This window comes from Pogoniulus pusillus, chromosome 16, assembly GCF_015220805.1.
Source record: "Pogoniulus pusillus isolate bPogPus1 chromosome 16, bPogPus1.pri, whole genome shotgun sequence".
Lineage (NCBI taxonomy): Eukaryota > Metazoa > Chordata > Aves > Piciformes > Lybiidae > Pogoniulus > Pogoniulus pusillus.
This window is the reverse complement of record NC_087279.1, coordinates 7,821,450-7,844,141: the sequence shown is the minus strand read 5'-3', so window position 1 is coordinate 7,844,141 and position 22,692 is coordinate 7,821,450. Positions and strand designations below refer to the sequence as shown.

The following is a 22,692-nucleotide window of genomic DNA, read 5'->3' as shown; positions in this document are numbered from 1 at the left end:
AATTAGTTATGTCCTCGTTCAAACCAGGACATCTGAGATTTGAGGATGGATTTGGTAGGAAATTCTGTAGCCTTACAGGCAGAAGGTGATGTTTGGTGTCTCAGCAGCAGCTGAAGAAGCTGGCTGGGGGCTGGTTGGAGAGAAACAAAACGGTGTGCACAATGCAGGTCAAACTGCTGAAAGTCAAGCTGTGTGTTGGAAGGAAGGGTTCCTTGCTTCAGGTGAGGAGCTACCTTTACAGCAGCACCTGCCCCCCTGGTCACTGCTCTGAGGAATGCAGGTGTCTAAGGCAACAACTGGACTTTGCAGAATTTGCTTGCAGTACTTTTCCATGCAGTGCCTGTTTCTACTGTTATGTAAAAGAATGAATTTCCTGCATCTCAGCATTCTGAAATGTTGGAAGGAGACAGGCAGTGAGGTTATAAAGCAGCCTTCAGACCATATAAGTCTTTTACAGGTTTTATTGTGTTGAAAGAGACCCTCAGAGGTCATCTTGTCAACCTCCCCCTGCAGTCATCAGGGACACCTCCAACTAGATCAGGCTGCCAAAGGCCACACCATTCTGTGATTCTGGAATTCTGATAAGAGTATGTTCATACCTTGACCTGGAAACCTGTGTGAAAAATGCAAGCTTCCTCCTCTCCTTGAGGATCTCATCTGCCATTAATTCAGGCTAAAACTGCACTTGCTGTACCTATGAAAGAAGGACCCCAAAATTATATTAATTACTTAGGGGTGGGGTTTGTAAGTCCTGAGTTTTCCCTTGAAGCTGGGACTAGCTCCAGGAGCTTACCAAAGATTTAAACACAGTTTAAATTTAGATATTAAAGAACAAAACTGCATAATTTAAACCAAAATTTGACGTTGTTGTTGGCTCCTTAAAATGCTGGAATGCAATGAATGCATAACATAAAAGGCAGTACAGCAGAGGTTGGCTTTGATCATTAATGTGCTGTTTGTATTAATCCAGGATGTATCAGCATAAAAGCAGCTACTTCAGCTTCCTAATATTAGCTGCTCAGGTTAACTTTTAGTCCTTGAACATTAAGTCTTTGAACAAATTTGTTTAGTCAGTTAACTTTGCTAAGGAGAGGTTTTATAGGTAAGGAATTAAAGCTAATAGCAAGAATATTGTAACATCTATAGGTTGGTAGAGAATTTGGGCTGAAGCAAGGAAGAGTAAGACTTTTGGATTAGTTTGGTGGGGTTTTTTTGATGTAATGTTGTTGTGGGGCACTCACACCAAGCAGGATGCTGAGGGGCTGGAGCAGGTCCAGAGAAGGGCAGGTGAAGGGTCTAGAGAACAGGGCTGAGGAGGAGGAGCAGCTGAGGGAGCTGGGGTTGTCTAGTCTGGAGAAGAGGAGGCTTGAGGGGAGACTTTATAGGTCTCTACAACTCCCTGAAAGGAGGCTGGAGCCAGGTGGGGTCAGACTCTTCACCCTAGTAACAAGAGATAGGACGAGAGAAAATGGTCTCCAGTTGTACCAGAGGAGGATTAAGTTGGGTATTAGAGGAAACTTCTTCCCTGGAAGGGTTCGCAGTTCCTGGCACAGGCTGCTCAGGAAGGGGGTTGAACCCCCATCCCTGGAAGTGTTTCAAAGATAGGGTGCTGAGGGCCATGGGTTAGCTCCACCACTGACAGAGTTAGAGAATGGTTGGGCTGGATGATCTTGAAGGGCTTTTCCAACTCAAATCCATGCTTCTGTGATCTCAGTACACTGTCACACTTTGCCATATTAAGTGACACTGCCTTGTGGTTCATGTGGCAGCAGACATCTGTTAAAGGAGACTGTAGCTGGGTAAGGCTTAACCTGCCTTCTGTCTGCTTTATAGAAAATGGGGAGTGATTTTTTTCTTTTCAAACTTAAATTCATCCACAGGATTACAAAATATCTGGTACTGTTAGCAGTAGAAATAAAGAGCTGAGCAGAGCTGCTAACTAGAAAGGGTAAGCAAAGACATATCAGTGAGTGGCATTTATACATTCTTACCCTTCCCTGAATCTAGACCAAGTTTTAATTTCTAAGTTACTTAATTACATGTCTATAAAACTTTGCTAGATAAGCAGTAATTTGATGATGGCTGAGTGAGAGCAAGCAGCTACCAAAAGAAATAGTAACTGATGTTCTTCTGATGTGTGCAATTTGAGCTAAAAAGTACTGATCTGAAAGAATAGTAATAAAAGATTGAAGGCTTTGTTCTCCATCAAAGGAAACTAATACTGTGTGAGTAGCTGTGTTATAGAAGCCAGCTGACAGCTTGGAAAAACATAGTTAATGTCCTGCCCTGCTCAAAATCATTCTGTATTTTTACAGCCTGCAGAAGTACACATTTATATAAACCAAATTCCTTTTGCTTTCTTTGTTTTGAATATAGACGTAGCTGTGCTGGGGATTTGTTGCAGAGATGTTGGAAAGCAAACTTAATACACTGAAGACAAAATGCACAAAGCTAGCCCAGGTTGAAGCAGCATCTCTCAGTTGTTGCAGTGGTGCTTTTGGGAAGCTTTTTTAGCCAGGCTGTAGCTTCATTTGTGAACCCCAGGACTCTCCTCACAGACTGATGGGGCAGTGGAACAGGCTGCCCAGGCAGGTGGTGGAGTCACCATCCCTGGATGTGTTCAAGAAACGAGTAGGTGTGGGACATGGTCTAGTGGTCATGGAGGTGTTGGGCAGAAGGTTGGACTTGATACTCTTAGAGGGCTTTTTCAGCCTTACTGATTCTGTGATTCTGTTAGGCTATGAACACGGCAGAGAGGTAAGGCTGAAGCAGTGCATGGCTTTGGCTTGGCGCTGTGCTGTTGGTGCAGCTGTGAGAGGAAAGCTTTGCTCACTCTGCTCATTCCACACAAGGGTTTCTTGCATTCCCTTCACAGCCTGCAGCACTGCACCCGTTGGTTTGAGTCTTTTTTTCCTCCCATTTTTTCCCATTGCTGTTAGAATTGTTTTTCAACTGCATGAAGACTCTCTGAATTTGTCTGATTGTTGTTCATAGTTGAGATCAAAATTTGTTTCATCCAAATGTCACCTTTGCACTTCTGGGTGGATGAGAAGCTGGACATGAGCCAGCAATGGGCACTTGCAGCCCAGAAGTCCAATGGCAGCCTGCACCAGCAGATGGAGAGAGGTGACTGTCCCTCTGCTCTGGTGGGACCTCACCTGTGCCCAGTACCTGGAGTACTGTCTCCAGCTTTAGGGCCCTCAGCACAGGAAGGACATGGATCTGCTGGATGGGGTCCAGAGGACATGAACATGATGTGAGGCCTGGAGCACCTCTCCTGTGGGAACAGGCTAAGAGAGTTGGGGCTGTTTGGCCTGCAGAAGAGGAGGCTCTGGGGAGACTCTAGAGCAGCCTTCCAGTACCCAAAGGGAGCTACAGGAAAGGTACGGAGGGACTTTTGACAGGACCTTGTACCAGCAGGACAAAGGGCAATGGCTTTGAGCTGGGAGAGGGGAGATTAAGACTGGAGATTAGGAAGAAATTTTAGAGTGAGAGTGGGGAGACACTGGAACAGGTTGGCCAGGGAGTTAGCCGAGCCATGTCCCTGGAGATGTTCAAGGTCAGGCTCTGAACAGCGCGCTCTAGTTGCAGATGTCCCTGCTCACTGCAGGGAGGCTGGACAAGATGACTTCTAGAGGTCTCTTCCAACCTAGTGCATTCTGTGATTCTAGGATTTGAGACCAGGATAGAATCTAGGTTTTCACACCCTGCCTGTTTAACCACTGCAGTGTCCTGCAAAACAACTCTCAGGGTTGCCTTAGTACAGAATAATTACAGCACTTTGTTAATGATAGAGAGCTGATGGTGTGATAGATCAATGTCTTACAACTAGAGAAGTAAAAAGAGCTTAACATGAACTTAAAATGAGCTTAAAATGGGAACTGGATGGATTGTGGCACTCCTCCATCTCACCCAGTTGTGCTTTGTAGAATCATAGGATGGTCTAGGTTGGAAGTGACCTCTGAAGGCCATCCAGTCCAACCCCCCTGCAGTCAGCAGGGACATCCTTGGCTAGGTCAGGTTGCCCAGAGCCTAGTTGTAGCTGAAACATTGATACTGAGGAGCTTATTTGATGAGCAAAGGACCTTGAAAGGGGCCTGTGATTGTCTTTGGTTCAAAACTGGCCACTTGTCCATCCTCCCATTTGTAACCAGCTAGCTCCCAGTAATCCTGAGTCCAGTCACACTTCCTGCTGCTGGAGAAAACTGGAGTCCTTCAGCATCCCTGTGCAGGCTGAAAAATGGGTCCTGCTGGGTGCCTGAATGTTCCAGTGTTGGATGAAGGGGAGAATTCTGCCATGTGACTTGGTCTTTGAAATCTATTTAGAAGTGTTCTGGCTGGTAGCAATGTTAGTAGAAGCTCTTTGAAGTGATCCAGAGGTGTTTGCAAACCAGCATTTATAGACTGCAAACACTTCTAACCTTCACATCCTACTCTTGATGCTAGGACTTTTTAGCAGGACCTTTCCTTGAGATGTTCTGCAGAAGGGTTTTATGTTAAAAGAGCTGTTAATCACTTCTCCATCCTGAAGTTTGCACTGTGTTCACCTTCATATTTAGACTTCTTAGTGGAGTTGTCTGTTTGTTTGTTTTCCTTTTCTCCTTGGTGTATCCTTTTGACTTGACACCAGAAAAGGTATTTTAGGTTGGAACAAGATCCCAAGTGCAGGTTGCCATTAACAGTGCTGAAGGACATTTTGCAGCTCTTCCTCTCCAGCCCAGGGATATCAGATTTGTCTGAAACACTACCTTGCTGAAAAATCCCTGAGTTGCTACTGTTTGATGGGAAAATCTGATGGTGGTTGAAAGTGATGATTGTCATAGTTAAGAGCTTGAGGACAAACCTATTGGAGGTTACTGATAAGGACTCTTGTGGCCAGTTCCATCTAAAAACATTGCAGATCTTGCTAAGGACCTGTGATACTGCTGGGAGATCTAAATGTCATCATCAAGGTGGGCTATGTAAATAGGAACTTCTGCTTTTCCTCTTGCAGTGGTCGTTTGTTGTGGCTACCATCACAGAAATTCCACCAGTGGCCTTTCTTCCCAATTTTATTGTCCAGAGGAGAGTTTTGAAACCTCTACGGACCCAGACAGGAGGAACAATAATGGTAAGATGCTCTTGCTTCACTTTCACCCTAGGTAAACTTGGTGATCCCTATAAACCTGTGAGGTGTAAGATTATGTATAGCTAAATAACTTGAGCCCTGGAGACCTGCAGAGGGAAAGGAGTTGGTGTGCAGTCCTAAGTGAGAGCAAAGTTTAACACCTCTTTGCAGGTCCCAAGGTGAAGGACAGACCTGCTTTTATAGTCTGGGATTTGCAGAAGTGACAGTAAGGAAAAGAATCCCAGAATCCCACCGTGGTGGTTATTAGAAGGGACCTCTGAGGATTGTCCAACCCCCCTGCTAAAATAGGGTCATCCACAGCAGGTTGCCCAGGATCACAGTGTCCAAGCAGGACCGCAGCAGGCTACAGTGACAGGACAGGGGGCAATGCTTTGAGCTGGAAGAGAGGAGATTAAGGTTGGAGATCAGGAGGAAATTCTTTACAGTCAGAGTGGGGAGACACTGGAACAGGTGCCCAGGAAGGTCATGGATGGCCCCTCCCTGGAGGTCTTTAAGGCCAGACTGGATGGGGCCCTGAGCATCCTGGGTTAGTGGGAGGTGTGCCTGTCTATGGCAGGGTGGTTGGAACCTTCCAAACCATTCTAGGATTCTCCATCCAGCTCCTCACTGTCCTCCCTGTAGTGAGTGTCCCAAAACTGAACCCAGTACCGAGGTGTGGCCTCACCAATGCTGAGTGCAGAGGCATGATCACTTCTCCGCTCATGCTGGCCACAACGCTGCTGATCCAGGCCAGGATCAGGACTTCCTGGCCAGCTGGGCTCACCCTGTCTCATCTTCAGCCAGCTGTTAACCAACACCCCCAGGTCTTTCTCTACTGGGCAGTTTCCAGCCACTCTGCCCCAAGCCTGGAGCATTCATGGGGTTGTTGTGACTCATCAACAGTGTCCAAGTCCCTCTGCAGAGCCTTTGCACCCTCCAGCAGACCAACACTCCTTCCAGCTTGGTGTCATCTGCAGACTTTCTGAGGGTGCCTCAGTGCCCTCCTCCAGCCCACTGATGAAGATGTCATACAGAAGTGGCTCCAAAGTGAGCCCTGGGGGAACAGCAGATGAGCACTAACCGCCTGTGATGTCTTGTCTCATGCCTCCTCGGCTAGGGCTGACATCACCAGTCACTTCTGGATCGATCTTGCTGCCCTATGCTGTCCTTTCCCCCGCTTTATTTTCACAATGGGAGGCAGGCCTGTCCTTCCCAAGCAGCTTTGATTCACCAGGCACTAAAATTGGTACAGTACCACTGAGCAGCAGAATCTTCTGCTGTTCCTGATGGTCCTGTTTATCATGAAAGCTCCTGTTGAGTTTCTGCAGCTTTTAATGATTTTTTTAGCAATCTGGGAAGATTGCTTTTGGTGAGGAATCCCTAGGAAGTGAACTAAATCACAGCTAATGTGCTTTCCCTGTGACTTAATGGCTTTTCTAGCTCAGAGCCTCCAATCTTTTCTGCAGATCTCATTTGTGTAAGTTAGCACATTCATAACAGGATGATGTTTACCTTCCCAGTGGTTTGCTTGCTACTAAATTAGAACTGTTCAGATATAAATATTGATGATGAAGAATTCTCAACTGGCCAAATTTCCTTTCATATATGAAGTGTGAAATGTTCTTGCCGTGATTACAGAAAAGAAGAAGCTGCTGTTACCTTTATTCTCTCTCTTTTTCATGATGGCTAGTAATATCTTCTTTTGTTTTAACACAGCACTTCAGCAATACTGCACTAAAATACCTCCTTGCCTCTTCCTGGCCAAAACAAGGCCTCATGGAAAGGTTTCACAGAACCACAAAATTAGTGAGGCTGGAATTACACCTCTGAGATCATCAGATCCAGCCAGGGTTGTCAAGCACTGAAGCAGGCTGCCCAGGGTAGTGATGGAGGCCTCATCCCTGGAGGGGTTTCAAAGCTGTGTAGGTGTGGTGCTGAGGGATGTGGTTTAGTGGTGCCCTGGCAGTGTTGGGTTCATGGCTGGTGCTGATGATCTGAAAGGTCTCCTCCAGCCAAAACCATTCTATGATAAGTCAGGTGTTTCAATTAAGGGCTCACCATTTAATCCTTGCCTATCTCTTCTGTGCCAACCTTTACTTCCCTGGATGTCATTGGAGGTCAGAGGAGAGGCACAGGCACAGCTGTTGCATACTGGAGGGAGCAGGATTGCTACTCTTCTGGACTGTGCTGTTAGAGCATTTACAAGCTGACAGAAGTCACAGGAGAGGTCAGACTGTGGCACTTTCCTCTCCCCACCCCCAGCTGTAACTATTCTAATCTCTATTTTCAGCTGGTTCAGTACTTTTATTTTCAATTCTTCCTATTTTTCTCTGAGCAGGAAGGACATTAGGAGATCCTTGCTGACTTTTCCCTCTTCTAGCACTTGTGCTTTCCCTGTCCCATTTCCCTGCTGGAGGCCAGTGTCCATCTCTTCAGAGTGCAGTTACTTTTAGACCTATTCAGCTGCCAGAGAATGAAATACAGAGGAGAGAGCACTTTTTGAAATGATGTTTCAACTAATTCTGCCAAAGATACTTTATATGGTTGGTATCTGAGATCTGCAGTGGTAAAACCATCCAGAAGTTCAGTGGGCATGTCTCAGTGCCCAGGGTCGCATCTGGGGTGGGAACAGGCACTGTCAGATGGCTGCCACCTTCAGTCTTGAAGTTCTCACTGTCATTTTCTCAAGGCAGGAAAACTTGCTGTTGATCGAGGCTGGGCAATCAATGTGGGTAAGTACAAAAGCAGTGCATGAAAAAAAATGGGACCTGAAATAGTGGCTTTGAAATCCTGCTGGGTGTGTGTAGCATGAGCATGTTCACAACAGCAGAAAGTGACTCAACTCAACTTGAAAGGGAAAAATGAGAAAGAAGCACTGTGTTTATTTTCTCATCCACTAGCAGTGGCTTGCAGTTTTCTAGAGAAACAATAACTGAAGGAAATATTCATGTAGAAATTAATAAAATGCAAGTTTATAGTTTAATAAAATGCAAATCCACTGGTTTGTGAAATGCAGATTTCTAGTTGAATGCAAAGGCAGTTTTGTAGTTGAATGAAAATACAAATTCCTGGGTTAGTAAATGCAGACTCCTAGCTCCATGGAAGTACAGATTCCTAGCTCCATGGAAGTACAGATTCCTAGCTCCATGGAAATGCAGACTCCTAGCTCCATGGAAGTACAGATTCCTAGCTCCATGGAAGTACAGATTCCTAGCTCCATGGAAGTACAGATTCCTAGCTCAAGGGAAATGCAGACTCCTAGCTCCATGGAAGTACAGATTCCTAGCTCCATGGAAGTACAGACTCCTAGCTCCATGGAAGTACAGATTCCTAGCTCCATGGAAGTACAGACTCCTAGCTCAAGGGAAATGCAGACTCCTAGCTCAAGGGAAATGCAGACTCCCAGCTCCATGGAAGTACAGACTCCTAGCTCCATGGAAGTACAGACTCCCAGCTCCATGGAAGTACAGATTCCTAGCTCCATGGAAGTACAGACTCCCAGCTCCATGGAAGTACAGACTCCTAGCTCCATGGTAGTGCAGACTCCCAGCTCCATGGAAGTACAGACTCCTAGCTCCATGGAAGTACAGACTCCCAGCTCCATGGAAGTACAGACTCCCAGCTCCATGGAAGTACAGACTCCCAGCTCCATGGAAGTACAGATTCCTAGCTCCATGGAAATGCAGACTCCTAGCTCCATGGAAGTACAGATTCCTAGCTCCATGGAAGTACAGACTCCTAGCTCCATGGAAGTACAGACTCCTAGCTCCATGGAAATGCAGACTCCTAGCTCCATGGTAGTGCAGACTCCTAGCTCCATGGAAGTACAGATTCCTAGCTCCATGGAAGTACAGACTCCTAGCTCCATGGAAGTGCAGACTCCTAGCTCCATGGAAGTACAGACTCCTAGCTCCATGGTAGTGCAGACTCCCAGCTCCATGGAAGTACAGACTCCTAGCTCCATGGTAGTGCAGACTCCCAGCTCCATGGAAGTACAGACTCCTAGCTCCATGAAAATACAGACTCCTAGCTCCATGGAAGTACAGATTCCTAGCTCCATGGAAGTACAGATTCCTAGCTCCATGGAAATGCAGACTCCTAGCTCCATGGAAGTACAGATTCCTAGCTCCATGGAAGTACAGACTCCTAGCTCCATGGAAGTACAGACTCCTAGCTCCATGGTAGTGCAGACTCCTAGCTCCATGGTAGTGCAGACTCCTAGCTCCATGGAAGTACAGACTCCCAGCTCCATGGTAGTGCAGACTCCCAGCTCCATGGTAGTGCAGACTCCCAGCTCCATGGAAGTACAGACTCCTAGCTCCATGGTAGTGCAGATTCCCAGCTCCATGGAAGGGCAGACTCCTAGCTCCATGGAAGTGCAGACTCCTAGCTCAGTGGAAGTGCAGACTCCTAGCTCAGTGGAAGTGCAGACTCCTAGCTCAGTGGAAGTGCAGACTCCTAGCTCAGTGGAAGTGCAGATTCCTAGCTCAATGGAAATACAGACTCCTAGCTCAGTGGAAGTACAGATTCCTAGCTCAATGGAAATACAGACTCCTAGCTCAGTGGAAGTACAGATTCCTAGCTCAATGGAAATACAGACTCCTAGCTCTGTGGAAGTACAGATTCCTAGCTTGATGGAAATACTTTATTTGTTTTAAATACAGTACTTTTTGAAAGAAAAACAGGGACTCTGTTAGATACATGATATCATAGCTAGGAAAAAGAAAAGGGACCCAGTTAGAGACATACCATAGGTAGGAAAGAGAAAAGGGACCCACTTAAGGACATGATGTCATAGATAAGGTAAAGTGTTTTGGCTAAAGTAATTAAAAGGAAAAAAAGTTTGAGGTAAGTGTAAATGTTTCAAGCAACTCTTTGATTTCATTAAATTCTAAACTAATTGTCATGCATTCCACGGGGTTGTATCCTCAGCTGATTTGATTCCACCAGCTGAAGGGCTTGGTTTCCACACTGCAGAGCAGAGCTGTGGCATTTGGTGTCTATTTTTGGCTGTGCAGTTTTTCCTGAGAAAGGCTTGAATGAGTGAATTCTGAAGAATGTGGTGAATACAAATCTGCTTTCCTGCTGCTGGCAAATAGCAGTGCACAAGCAGCCAACTCCTGAAGCAGTGTTTTGTGGCCTGCAAGACTCAGCTTGTTGTGTTCATCTGGGGTTTTGCTGTCGTCTCTAACACGTGGCATCTACAAAGTGATTGTCCACAGTTCAAAACTCAGTAGACATCAAAACCAACCCCTAAATCTCATCATGTTGACTGATATCTAAAGTGAGCCTGTCAGCTTTCTTCCTTAGAATACTTGTAGTGGGTTCCTCAGCAAAAAAAAATCTGCTTTATGGTATATAAAATATAGCTTTGGAAAGGAGAGATCTGAGTAGGCTTTTCCTGGGAGAAATGTTTGCATTTCAAAGAAGTGCTCTTCAGGCTTCCTCTGGTCTGAGTGCTTGCAGAGGACAGGACCATGTGCAAATAATGCTGACACCACACTGTTTAGTTTGGGGTTGTTCAGCCTAGAAATGAACTTCCCAGATCTCCCTTCTGCCTTCCCCACCATATTCATTGTGAACTCCAGCATGCCTGTGGGAGCAGAGCATGCAGAGCTTTGACATGGAGGCACCATCTGCTCACTGGCTGGCTGCTAGATGAAGGGGCTTGTTCCTTTGAATCCAAGCATCCTTTGCTTGATGGTCTGGTCAGCCACACAGAAGATAAGTGTAGAAGCCCTAGATGTTTTGTGGGGGTAGGTGAGGGTTTACCAGCTCTATCCATGGTATTTGCTAAAGAGATGCCTGACTTATAATGATCTCTGTAAAGACCATCTATGGGCCTTAATATAAACTTTTCACCTCTTCAACACCTTTCTGTTCAGGGGGTGGTTTCCATCACTGTTCAAGTGACAAAGGTGGAGGATTTTGTGCATATGCTGATATCACCCTGGCTATAAAGGTAAGCAATACTCTTAAACCAGAATGTTCTACCATTATTGCAACATCCACATACACTAATCATGTACATCTTAATGGGAGGGAAAAAGATCCCTTCCCTACTATTGATGGGAATATGGTGTGGCACTTGGTGCTGCACAACAGAACACATGTGCAGTGTTGTTAACTGGAAGGAAAGAGCTGCAGGAGTCAGAGTTGTCAATGTAAATATCAACCACTACAACTGCATTGGGAAAAGTCTTCCTGGGAAAAAGGTCAGCTGCATCTGGCTCTGGGGCCCTCGGCACAAGGACGTGGAACTGCTTCCAGAGGAAGCTGCAAAGATGATCAGACTGGATGAGGCACTTAGTGCCATGGTCTAGTTAACTGGACAGGGCTGGATGATAGGTTGGACTGGATGACCTTGGAGGTCTCTTCTAACCTGGTTGATTCTATGATTGTAAGGGGCTACAGGAGCGCTGGGGAGGGACTTCTGACAAGGGATTGTATTGCTAGGATGAGGGGCAGTGGCTTTGAGCTGGAAGAGGGGAAATTCAGATGCGAGATTAGGAAGAAATTCTTTACAGTGAGGGTGTTGACACACTGGAACAGGTTGCCCAGGGCAGCTGTGGATGCTTCCTCCCTAAAGATGTTAAAGGCCAGATTGGATGAGGCCTTGAGCAAGCTGCGCTGGTGGGAAATGTCCCTGCTCATGATATTGGGGTTGGAACTTGATGAGCTTTAAGGTTCCTTCCAACCTAGACCATTCCATGATTCTATGAACTAATTACTCCAAATCAAAGCACAGTGACTTTTAATCTCCTCAGGGATAATTATCCCCAGCCTTGCAACTGAACCTGAAAATCCCCCAGGAGTCTCAGTCGTTACAGTCAAGAAGAATGCAGAGAGAAATCCTCTCTCTAAAGCAGGCTCTGCACAGTGCTGAGAGGGGTTCACATTCATGAATAAAAATGTGACTGCCTCCAAGATAATCCCTGGATGTGAATGGATCCAGGTGGCATTTAGCTGTTAAAATGCTGGAGCAGCAGCCTCCTGCAATTAGGGCTGATTTCTCTTAGCTGTCCTCTGGTAGGTTTGTGTGCCAGCACGTGTGTGAAGCAGCAGTGAGAATCAACAAGCTGTACAGATTGCAGCACACAACAGGCCACAACACCCTCCCTTCTGTACAACAGCAATCCACAGGGCTGTGTTTTCCCCAGCATTAGCATACAGATTGAGGAGTCAGCATGGCTAAGTTGATACAAATTCTTGAGGGTTTACCATTGATGTCTTCAAGATAGTAACTTGCAGAGTTAAGACTCAAAGAATTGAAGAAGCCCTTTTTTCTTCACAGCTGTGCAATAAGAACTGCAGTCTGTTACTAAGGGAGGCTTTAGTGCAGACAGTCCCTACAGAAGCTCTCCTTAAGTGGTGGCTTATACACTTGGATGCCACCAGTGACTGTTTTCCCTTCCTGCTCATGAGCCTCACTTGTGCTGCCCTTTGTGTCTGATGAAGTCAGCCCCTTGATGTATTAGGATTCGTGCAGCTCTTGCTCCACCCTCACCCAGCCCACAGTTGTTGCTGTTCCTTTGGAACCGTAGAATTGCTTCAGTTGGAAAAGCCCTTTAAGATCATCCAGTCCACCATTCTCTTATCTCCACCAAGGCTACTGCTAAACCATGGCTCTCAGCACCACAGCTCTGTCTCTTTTAAGCACCTTCAGGGATGGGGATCCAACCACCTCCCTGGGCAGCCTCTTCCAGTGTCGAAGAACCCTTTCAGGGAAGAAGTTTCTTCTAATGTCCAACCTGAGGCCTTTTCCTCTTATCCTATCACTTGTTACTAGAGAGAAGAGACCACCACCGACCTAGATCTATACTCCTTTCAGGGAGCTGTAGAGAGCAATGAGGTCTCCCTTCAGCCTCTTTTCTTCCAGACTAAACATCCCCAGGAAGAAGATGCCAGGCTCTTCTCAGTGGTGCCCAGTGACAGGACAAGGAACACTGGGTATAAGCAAGAGTGCAGGAGGTTCCACCTCAACATGAGGAGAAACTTCTTTGCTGTGAGAGTGCTGGAGCCCTGGAGCAGGCTGTCCAGAGAAGCTGTGGAGTCTCCTTCTCTGGAGACTTTCACAACCCACCTGGATATATTCCTCTGTGACCTGTCCTAAGTGATCCTGCTCTGGCAGAAGGGTTGGACTGGATGATCTCTGGATGTCCCTTTCAACTCTCTTCATTCCATGTGATTCCATGTTCTCCAGTGCCATTGTGCTTGTGCCTCATTTGTGGAGTCTGCTTCACCAGTCAGTGATGCTGCAGGGAGACATGTCCTAAAACCTGTGCTGTGTCTGCTGAGATGAGCAGAAATCTTTCTTCCTGCTCTCCAATAGCTTTCTCTGCTGATAGGCTGCTACCTGCACAGAGAACTGTGAAGTGCACATTTGATGTATTTCATCTAGTGGAAATGTATTGATCCTTCTGCTGTATAGCCACCAGAATTCTGACTTCATGTGCAGTAGGCAGAGCTGTTGTAATTACATCTATTGGGATGCTTTAGCTGTTTATCTGGTGAAGGAACTGGATGTGCACCGCCCCCAGATCACAGCAGTAACTTACTGGGCAAGCTTCAATCTGCCACCTAACTTCAGAACTTTCTCCATCTTTTCTTTCCTCCTACATCCAGTTCTTGTTTGAAAGAGTACAAGGGGTGTCCAAAGCCACCATCATTGATCTGGATGCTCACCAGGTGAGTTGCTGACCTCTGTGCCCTGCTGCAGATGCTTTGCTTGAAGCACAGCCTGTGAGAAACACTTTTTCTTCTCATAGCAGTTGAAGCTGCCTGCTCCCAGCACACAAAGGGAACCGCAGCTGGTGGAAACTGCACAGCTTCATCCCTTGCTGGTCCAAGGGCTGTTTGAAGGCACTTTGATGACATTAAGCTGAGCTGCAGCCCCATCAAGTGGTGAAAGGGAATAGGCTGAACTTCAGGCAGGGTGTCACGGGCAGATGAGTCCCGAGAGCCAACCAGCCCTAAACACGGAGCCGCAGCTAGGTCAGAGGCATGCTCATGGCAGCAGCCTTGGCAGGGATGGATTTGACCTCGGTGGTTGAAGGGAAGCCTGGCTGCAGGCTGCGGAGGTGAAGGATCCATCACTCCTCTGCTAATGAAGAGATTTACTATGGGTGCTGAGAGCAGGGCTCAGCTCTGGCAGGATTTCCAGAGCAACTCCTGAGAGGAGGAAATGGCATTTGGAGAAAGGCAGTGAATGCACGGAAATTAGGTCCAACCTGAAGTATTAAGATCATTTATGAGGTGCAAATAACCCTTTTGTGGGCAGCTCCATGGCAGAGAGGAAGCCTCGTGGCTGTGCTTTGTCATCTTCTCTCATTTCTCTTATCTGCTAGTTAAGGTATCCCAGAATCAGCAGGACACAAGGAGACAGCCTGAGAACTAGAGAGGTGGTTTCTGGTCATGATGCTGTTCAGCCATCTCTGCCAGCTGTGGGGTTTTCTACCTCTTTTGGGTGCTTCTTGGTTTAGGATCTGTGGGATCTGTGTTGCTGTCCAGGTGTCATGCAGGTAGTCCCAGTATGCTCACCAAAGCAGCCTTTGTCTCCTGTTTGGGCAGTGGGAGGTGTGTGAAGCAGTAACTCAGCAGATCCTTTTGAAGTGTGCAGATGCTCTCCCAAAAGTGTCCCAGCCCATGGTGCTTGGGGATGTTCACCCTTCATAAGACAACGGCTTACCCAGAGGCTCTCTTGCTCCCAGACTCCTGTCCATGAGCAGTTTGTGGACCAAAGGTGCTGAAGAAGTCAGTAGGAGCTGCCATTCTTTAACAGAAAGAAACAGACTTCAACTTGCCATTCCTTTTCCAGTCACACTGACCAGCTGCAGCCCAGGGATTCGATTTTTTGCTTGTTTTGGTTGGTTGGTTGTTTCCAGGAAGGGAAGTTGTAGCAGAAGCTCAACTCTCCAGGGTCATGAATTGTGTTCACTGAATACAGAAAGTCTCTTTGTGGAAGTGTCTGTTCCTATAGCCTCAATGAAATTCTGCTGGGGTCAGAGGCTGGAGGTCCTGTGTGATTCTCTGATTACAACACAATTAACTTAGGGTTTGTTGTGAAGAGATGATTGTTAATTAACTTAGGGTTTGTTGTGAAGAGATGATTGTTAATTAACTTAGGGGTCGTTGGCAAGTGGTGATTCTTGTAGCAGTGGGGGAAAGAATCTAAATGAGAGCCAAAACCAATCCTGTTTAAATTCAGTAATGAGGGAGGGGGAAATACTCAGAACTGGAGTTTTCTCTTGAGTGTCCACCTTTATACCCCATACAACCTTCCTGTAGGGAACTGATGGTGTTAAACTCCTGGGTCTTTTGGGCTTGTAATTTTTCCAGGGATTACTTCTGTCTCCAGGGCTTGAATGACCTGGAGAGATGTAGTCTGCTTGAGTGATTCATTAATCCTTGTCTACAAACATGAGTGTCCCCACAGCAGCAGAAAGTGACATTTATTTTTGCACAAATGGAAGGTGAGAGATCTATGTGGTAGTCACAGCTGCCTTTGTGATGCTGCTGAAGACAATCAGCTTCTAATCTTCTAATTTTTGTGGGTTTCTTATCTGTGCCCCAAGACCTCTCCCAGTTACCTTTGCAGAGATATAAAGAGGATGCCTTCGATAACACCTGCAGCTTTCACACTGATGCTGTCAAAGCCCCCAGCACTCTACATCTCAGAACAACCATGGAGGCTATAATTAAGAGAATGGCTCAGGAGTTATACCCTTAGATGTGTGTAGTCTTCATGCCTCGAGCAGATCGAGGTCAGTGAAGTGTGTGGCAGCAGCGGCTCACTCACTCTGCCTGTCCTGCAGGGGAACGGCCACGAGAGGGACTTCATGGACGACCATCGGGTGTACATCCTGGATGCCTACAACAGATACATCTACCCAGGGGATGGCTTTGCTAAACGTGAGTGGGATTGCAGTTCACACTCCAAAATGCACAGGGCCTGCTGTGTTGTTAAATGTCTTCCTCATTCCATCATCTCCCTTGCAACGACACTAACTACATGATCTTTCTGCGTTTCGTGTTGAACTGTAGGTTTGCAGCGGTCACTGATCTCACAGCAGTGTGAACACTCCCCTCTTTGCCTTCACTTTGGGAACTGATACTTAGCTTGGGTTTCCCTGCCCCAGCTGTTCCTCTGCAGTAGTAACTCGGTGTTTTCTTTCCCCTATGCCACACTTAGGTTAGTTTGAAGTTAACAGCTCTCTTTATGATTTCTTTGCTGATGAGCAAATGGCCGTGCAGATAAAAGCTGCTTTTCTGTAGCATTTCCCACTCGTGTCTCACAGCTTATTTTTTCCTTCCCCCTCTGCATTTAATTTTCTCTCTTGGGTGGATTTTTTTCAAGGTCATTGTGGTTACATTTGCTGGGCAAACAAGCAGATGAATAATCCAAGGGTGTGAGGCAATGCAGTGTAGATACCAAGTTTCCACAAGTGTTGGTATTTTCTTCCCTCTGGCTTACCTAAATAGTGTGTTTGCTTTGAGAGCAAGGCTTTACTTAGTGAGTAACTTCACAACACTTCTCTTTCTAGGTGCCATCAAACGCAAGGTGGAATTGGAGTGGGGTACAGAGGACACAGAGTATCTTCAGAAGGTGCACACTCACGTGGAAGGAGCCCTAAATGAATTAAAGCCTGACATCATTGTGTATAACGCTGGGACTGATGTTCTGGATGGAGATCCCCTGGGAGGACTTGCTATTTCCCCTCAGGTTTGTGTCCACACTCCTCACTAGGTCCTGTTACCTCTTAGTGATGTTGTTCAGGTGCCTGCTCCAGCCTCATTCATCTTCTCTCTAAACCACACAGCTCTTGAACACCCAGACTGCAACCAGAGGCAGATGTCTCCACACTGCATGTGTGTTCTTAGCAAGTGAACAGATCTGTTCCCTTTCCTCATTCTTTTCTGCACCCTTCTCCAGTTCACTTTGCCTTCCCTCCTCGCTTTGGTACCAGAGTGCAATGCTGGTTTATTCTGTGTAGCTTCACAGAAGGCTTTACCACCCAGATATCACAAGTCTGCCTTTCTCACACAAAAATTTACAGAGCTCATATTTCTTCCTTTTTTAAAAGGATTCCTTCTCTGGCAACTCCTGGGTTCTTCCTCACTCCTGCTTTCACATTTGCTTCTCTTTCAGTGTCCAACAGACCTGTACAGAGAAGTGCTTTCTTGGTTTGTGAGCCCCTGAATTTCCTTGGATGAAGCCATCAGTGCATCTCTTTAGTTTTCATCCTGATTTGCTGTCCTGATTTGCTGTCCTTCAGTTCTGTTGCACAGAGCTCTTGGCTCCACTATGTATTTCCTTGTTCTTTTCCTCCCTGTAACTAAGCAGCCTTTTCACTGCTGCCTGCCTTGCAAAGTCCTCTATGGACTCAAGGTGCAACCACTTGGGAGCTACTCTAGTCCTCAGGTTGTGTGTCCACGGCGGTGTAAAAGTCTCTGTGGAGAAAGGAAGTGCTGAGGCTCTTGAGTTTGTTTGGGGTTTGACCTTGGAGAGGATATCACAGAATCATGGACTGCTTTGGGTTGGAAGGGAGCTTAGATATTGTCCAGTTCCATCCCCCTCTGTGGTAGGCAGGGATATCTCCTACTAGAGCAGGGTGCTTAAGGTCTTATCCAAGCTGGCTTGGAAAGCTTCCAGGCTTGGAGCCTCCACAACTTCTCTGGGCAACATGTTCCAGTACCTCACCACCTTTCTCAGGGGGAAGAATTTCCTCCTAATGTCTGGTCTAAATCCAGCTGCTTCCAATCTGAAGCCATCACCCCTTGCCCTGCCCTTACATACCTATGTAAAACATCCCTCTCCAGCTCTCCTGTAGCCACCTTCAAATCCTGAAAGGCTGCTCTAAGGTCTCCCTGGAGCCTTCTCTTCTCCAGACTGAAGAGCCTCAAATCTTTCAGCCTGTCTCCCATGTAAAGACACAGGGTATGACCTGACATGCAAGATTCCCTTTGGTGGAGCAGAGCTTTCTGGGATGCAGTGGGCACCAGGAGAAATGGAAGCTAGAGAGAGAGAACACTTGGAGATTTGCCTTCTCACACTTTTTTCTGCCTTTTGAGAAGGAGCATCCTTAATTGCCAGGAAAAAGGAGTTGCTGTAACTTGTTGGGTGCTGTGAAGGTGAGGAGAGAAAATTTGAGCTGGAGAAAGAAAGGAGAAAGGATTCAGTGGAGCTGAAGGGCAGAGGACCAGTTCTGTGTGCAGCCAGAGGCTTCTGGTGGAGCAGAGGTTTCTTTAGCTCAAGGCTCTGCTCTGTGAGTGAGGGTAGGGTTTCTTGTCTCTGATCTTGTTCCCCTGGGAGTGAAGGGCACCTTCTGCTGGGCACCTGAAGATGCTAGGACTGAAAGCACTGAGCCTGGCTCATGAGTCCAGTCTGCAGCCTTGCACTTTAGATGTCGTTCATGTTTTGACTTGCTGGAGTGTTCACTCTGCTCCCAGACATGTCCCCTCAGAGTGCCATGAGTGGTAGCTCTTGGTGCTAGAGACTGCAGCCAGAAAGCTCAAGGTGGAGCAGACAAGTCCCTCCTCTGTGCTTGCAAGTGGGAGCTGTGTCAGGCTTCATTCTCACCAGTTTTCTTTCTGGTAACACCCAAATGCTGGAATCAGACCCTGGGTTTGCCCCTCAGCTCTTCTAGGTTCAGCCACTGGAGATGCTGGAGCAGGGATCAGGCAGTTGGGCTGTTGGGAGTAGAAACTGTGCCCAGTGCCTGTGTGGTTTGATATCTGCTGCATCCAGCCATGCTCCCCAGGGGCTGCACAGCTCCTTCTGGAATTCTGTTCCTTCCTTAAGGATCTGTTCCTAAGAGAATTCTTCCACTCCCTTTGCCTGGGCTGTCAGTTGTTATTCCTCACTGCCATTATTCTTTGCCAAAAGAAGCTGTTGGATGGTTTTACAATCTGTCTGCTCATCTACCTGTGAACTGAATCCATTCCCATGATCATTTGCTAGCGATTAACTCTTTGCTTATGGCAGGCCTGATGCACTGACAGCCTGAGCAGTCTGAGCAGTGCACACTGGCTTGCTGTAACACTTCTGCTGCTGCTTCCTTCACTCTTTGTGTCTGGCTGCACATCAGTCTCTTACTCCAGCTCTTGCAGGTATTTGGGGCTGTCCAATGCAAGCTGCTGTCTGTTGTGCTGGGTAGTCTTGTTTCTGAGCACTTCAATGGGTTATTTGTACCTCCTATTTATGGCACTCTATTCATAATTTCTGATTGCTCTCTTTTCCCCCCACATGGACCTGCTGGAAACCTAGGAGACTCCAGGTCTGCTGCTGTGTGGGTTCAGTGACAGTGCAGTGCCTCTTGGGAGCAATCTGGGCTATGTTTTAGTTGCACACTCTTAGTAAGAGGTTATTTCACATTTCTTTTCCTTGGTCTGCATTCCCCACTGCTTCCATGTCTCTCTTCAGCCACAGACTCTCTTGGCATTAGCTTCTCTTTAAGAAGCTGGAAGGTTCTCATTCAGCAAGTGATCACAAAGGGGTAGGGTCTGACCTGAATTTCTGGCTCTTCTGCAGATTTGTGGAATCTTGATGAAATTACTGAAGTTCTGCCAGAGGGTGCTGTGCGAGCTGAGCACAAACTGAAGCACTTTGAATTTCATTCTGTCCTTCTCAGTCCAAATTCCTCAGCTGTAAAATAGGGTGAATATTTCTAAACTGGTTAGCTTAGTCTTTACAGCCTTGGAGCAGGAGTTCTTCTATTAAGAGTTTTCAAGTGAAGACTTTAATCTTTTGTGTCCTCTGAAACCAAGTCGAAGTTTCTGGTTTCCTGTTTTTTAATGATGATGCAGCTCAAGCTGCTAGTGGGACTTGTGTTATCCCCAGTGTACAATGCAGGGCTTAGCTGCTCCTCAAGCATCCCACACAATAAACCCATAAACCACAGGCTAGAATGGAAAGAACCTGTTTGTTTGGTCTGAGGAGGTTTTCTTGGTAACTGATCTCAACTCGCAGGGCATTGTGAAGAGAGATGAAGTCGTGTTCAGAGCTGCCAGGAGCCGCAGAATCCCCATCCTGATGGTGACATCTGGAGGCTACCAGAAGAGGACAGCACGGATCATTGCCGATTCTATCCTCAACCTCCACAGCTTGGGGCTGATCGACAAGGAGCTAGCAGCCAGTGAGGCTGAAAACCCCAAGGTAGAACAGATGATTAGAGACTCTGCTAAAGACTTATGCAACTTGTCACTGCAGTGACAAGGTCCTGAATTCTAGGGAACAGCTTCCTGGGTTAGGAGCAGGAAGTCTGCACATCGTTACTGGCGTAGCAGAACATCCTCCAAAGGCTCAGCTTGCCTGTAAAACAACACAGTAGGGATCATGAGCAACATCTAACTTCTGGAGCAAAAGCAGCAAATCCTTTTAAGCTCATTGAGACATTTCCTCACAGGCACTGCCTTGTGATTTCTAACGTCACTGTTGAAAGCTTGACTCGCTTCTCTCATTGCCATGGAAAGAACTGGTGCCCAAAGACTGCCCAGGCGTACTGCAGGTGATGCAGTCTGGACTGCATTGGGAGAAACAGGAACTAAACCTACTGGCATCTTGGGTTGTTTGGGTTTTCTTCAGCTGCCACATTTTATTTATTGCTTTTTAAATGGAAATCTGGTTATAAACTCAGTTCTGGGCAGGCTTCATCTGCCAGTTTAACATTAGAGTGAAGTGCAATAGTGTAAAACCAGCTCAGCTGGGAAGCTTTTAAACCACAGCCTATGACAACAAAAGGCCACTAATGTCTGTTTTACTGCTGTTGCTGGTAGTGACTGAAATGCTCTTTATGAACACCCTGAGAAGTAAACTATGAAATGCCTTTGGCTGGGTATGAAAATGAGCCACGAGGACACAGTGTTTGCACTCTGGGCTTTGCCTCTGAAAATGAGGCCTGCATGTGAAACACCAGTAGTTACTATGCATTGTAAAAAACAGAGTAAGGAAGCTACAACAAATTCAAAGCTAGTTTTAGAGTTCTCCAAATCCAAAAACATTCTGTAGAAGCCTAGAGTATCTTTTATTGTCAGCTTGTCAGTGACAGTCATCCTGGATGATTCTGCTCCCCAACCAGTGCTCTGCTTACATTTGCTCCAGGAGTAATGGTACTAACTGCAGGCAGAGTTGGTGCCCAAGCTGCTCACATCTACAGATAGGAGCACAGTGACACTTCCATTGTCAGTCCATGTGCTGACTTTATCTGGGAACTTCCAGGAGGATGTGGGAACAGAGCAGTGCACAGAAGGCGTTTCAGTGCACCAGCTGTAAGGTCTGGGCTACCTTCAGTTGGTGCATTTTGCATTAGGTACTGTTTTTAGCTTCGGGTTGTAAATCTACTAAGCTGTAGTGTGTTTTGCAAGAGCTTTTACAACTGGCAGGCACTCACTGGTTTGCAGCACAGGTTTTGCCATCACCTTTAATTTTGAACCTTTCTGTGAAGGAACCCCAAGATATGTCCTGCAGTAGAATGGGTGTGTAAAGCTATTTAAGAGGAGTTTGATTTGAATTCAAAATGTTCCCTTCCTCCCTTGGTGTGGATATTGAGAATGGTGAGGTTATTAGTCCCTTGGCTAAACTTGCACAACTGCTACCAATACTTGCTTTGAAGCAGCTCTGACACATTGCACTAACCTTGAGCTGCACCACTGATAATAAAAAGCACTTTGAAATTTCTTACTAGCAGGATCATCAGAGGACAGATAAGGTGGTGAGTTATTTTTTCTACACTGTCTGACGTTGTTCTTTCCTATCATCAGTTCAGAACTAGGAATTCCATTTCTATATAGAGCCCTGCCATAGTCTTCTCCAGGATGTTTTCTGTCTGTCTTACCATCATTAGTTTATTTTCCCTCAGTGCAGATTAAAATGCTGTCAAACAATGCTGCCTGACTTTTATTTTCACCTCACGTGTATGTGGGCTGTCAAAAGCATTGAACCATACAATGACAGAATTGTTTTGGTTGAAAAAGATCTCTAAGATCATCCAGTCCAGCCATTCTCTAACTTCCCCAAGCCTGGTGCCCTGAAGGCACATCTGGAACTAAAGACTCAGAGAAGTTCCAGTCAGCTCTTGTGATCTGCCTGGGCACAACACAACCACAGGCCATGTCTCTGGCCGAGCCGAGCCGCCCAGTGGGGTAACCCTTGGGCTTGTAGCTGGCAGCTCCCACAAGCTGCCTATCCCCACAAGCACCGCTGTTACCCTTCCCTAGCACTGCAGAGCTCCTTGTGTGCAACCCTTCAGCAAACACAGACAAGGATCTCACCAGCCAGTGTCACAAAACCTCCTTGATTTCTTTCCAGCACAAACAGGAGGAGCCCTAGTCTCAATCGCTGTGCTGACTGGCACGGTGGGAGGATCCAGAATGACTCCATTGCTGCTTAGGCTGCTGAAAGCTCTTGCCCTGCGAGTCTGGTGGCACCACTGTGGGTCTGGATGAATTGGAGGAATTAGAGGTGCTGGAGGGCTGTGGTCTTGGTGGGTGCTCCTCTGGCACTGGCTCGAATGAGCTGCGTGGATGCTCCACTGCCACTGTCTCCAGTGGGCTGGGTGGATGCTCCACTACTGCTGTGTACAATGGCT

General features: G+C 46.7%; 1 protein-coding gene across 6 annotated transcripts in view; it reads left to right on the top strand.

Moving 5' to 3' along the window:
• HDAC11 (histone deacetylase 11) overlaps positions 1 to 21,988 on the top strand; it is a 54,711-nt gene extending 32,723 nt beyond the window's left edge. For all 6 annotated transcript variants that reach the window (XM_064156306.1, XM_064156307.1, XM_064156304.1 and 3 more), the window contains 7 exons: positions 4,994 to 5,110; positions 7,797 to 7,839; positions 10,993 to 11,069; positions 13,733 to 13,795; positions 15,922 to 16,018; positions 16,651 to 16,829; positions 20,076 to 21,988. In XM_064156306.1, coding sequence (XP_064012376.1) covers positions 4,994 to 5,110; positions 7,797 to 7,839; positions 10,993 to 11,069; positions 13,733 to 13,795; positions 15,922 to 16,018; positions 16,651 to 16,829; positions 20,076 to 20,318 — 819 coding nt within the window. In that variant the 3' untranslated portion in view covers positions 20,319 to 21,988. The remainder of the gene's footprint in view (positions 1 to 4,993; positions 5,111 to 7,796; positions 7,840 to 10,992; positions 11,070 to 13,732; positions 13,796 to 15,921; positions 16,019 to 16,650; positions 16,830 to 20,075) is intronic.
• The last annotated feature ends 704 nt before the right edge of the window (positions 21,989 to 22,692 follow it).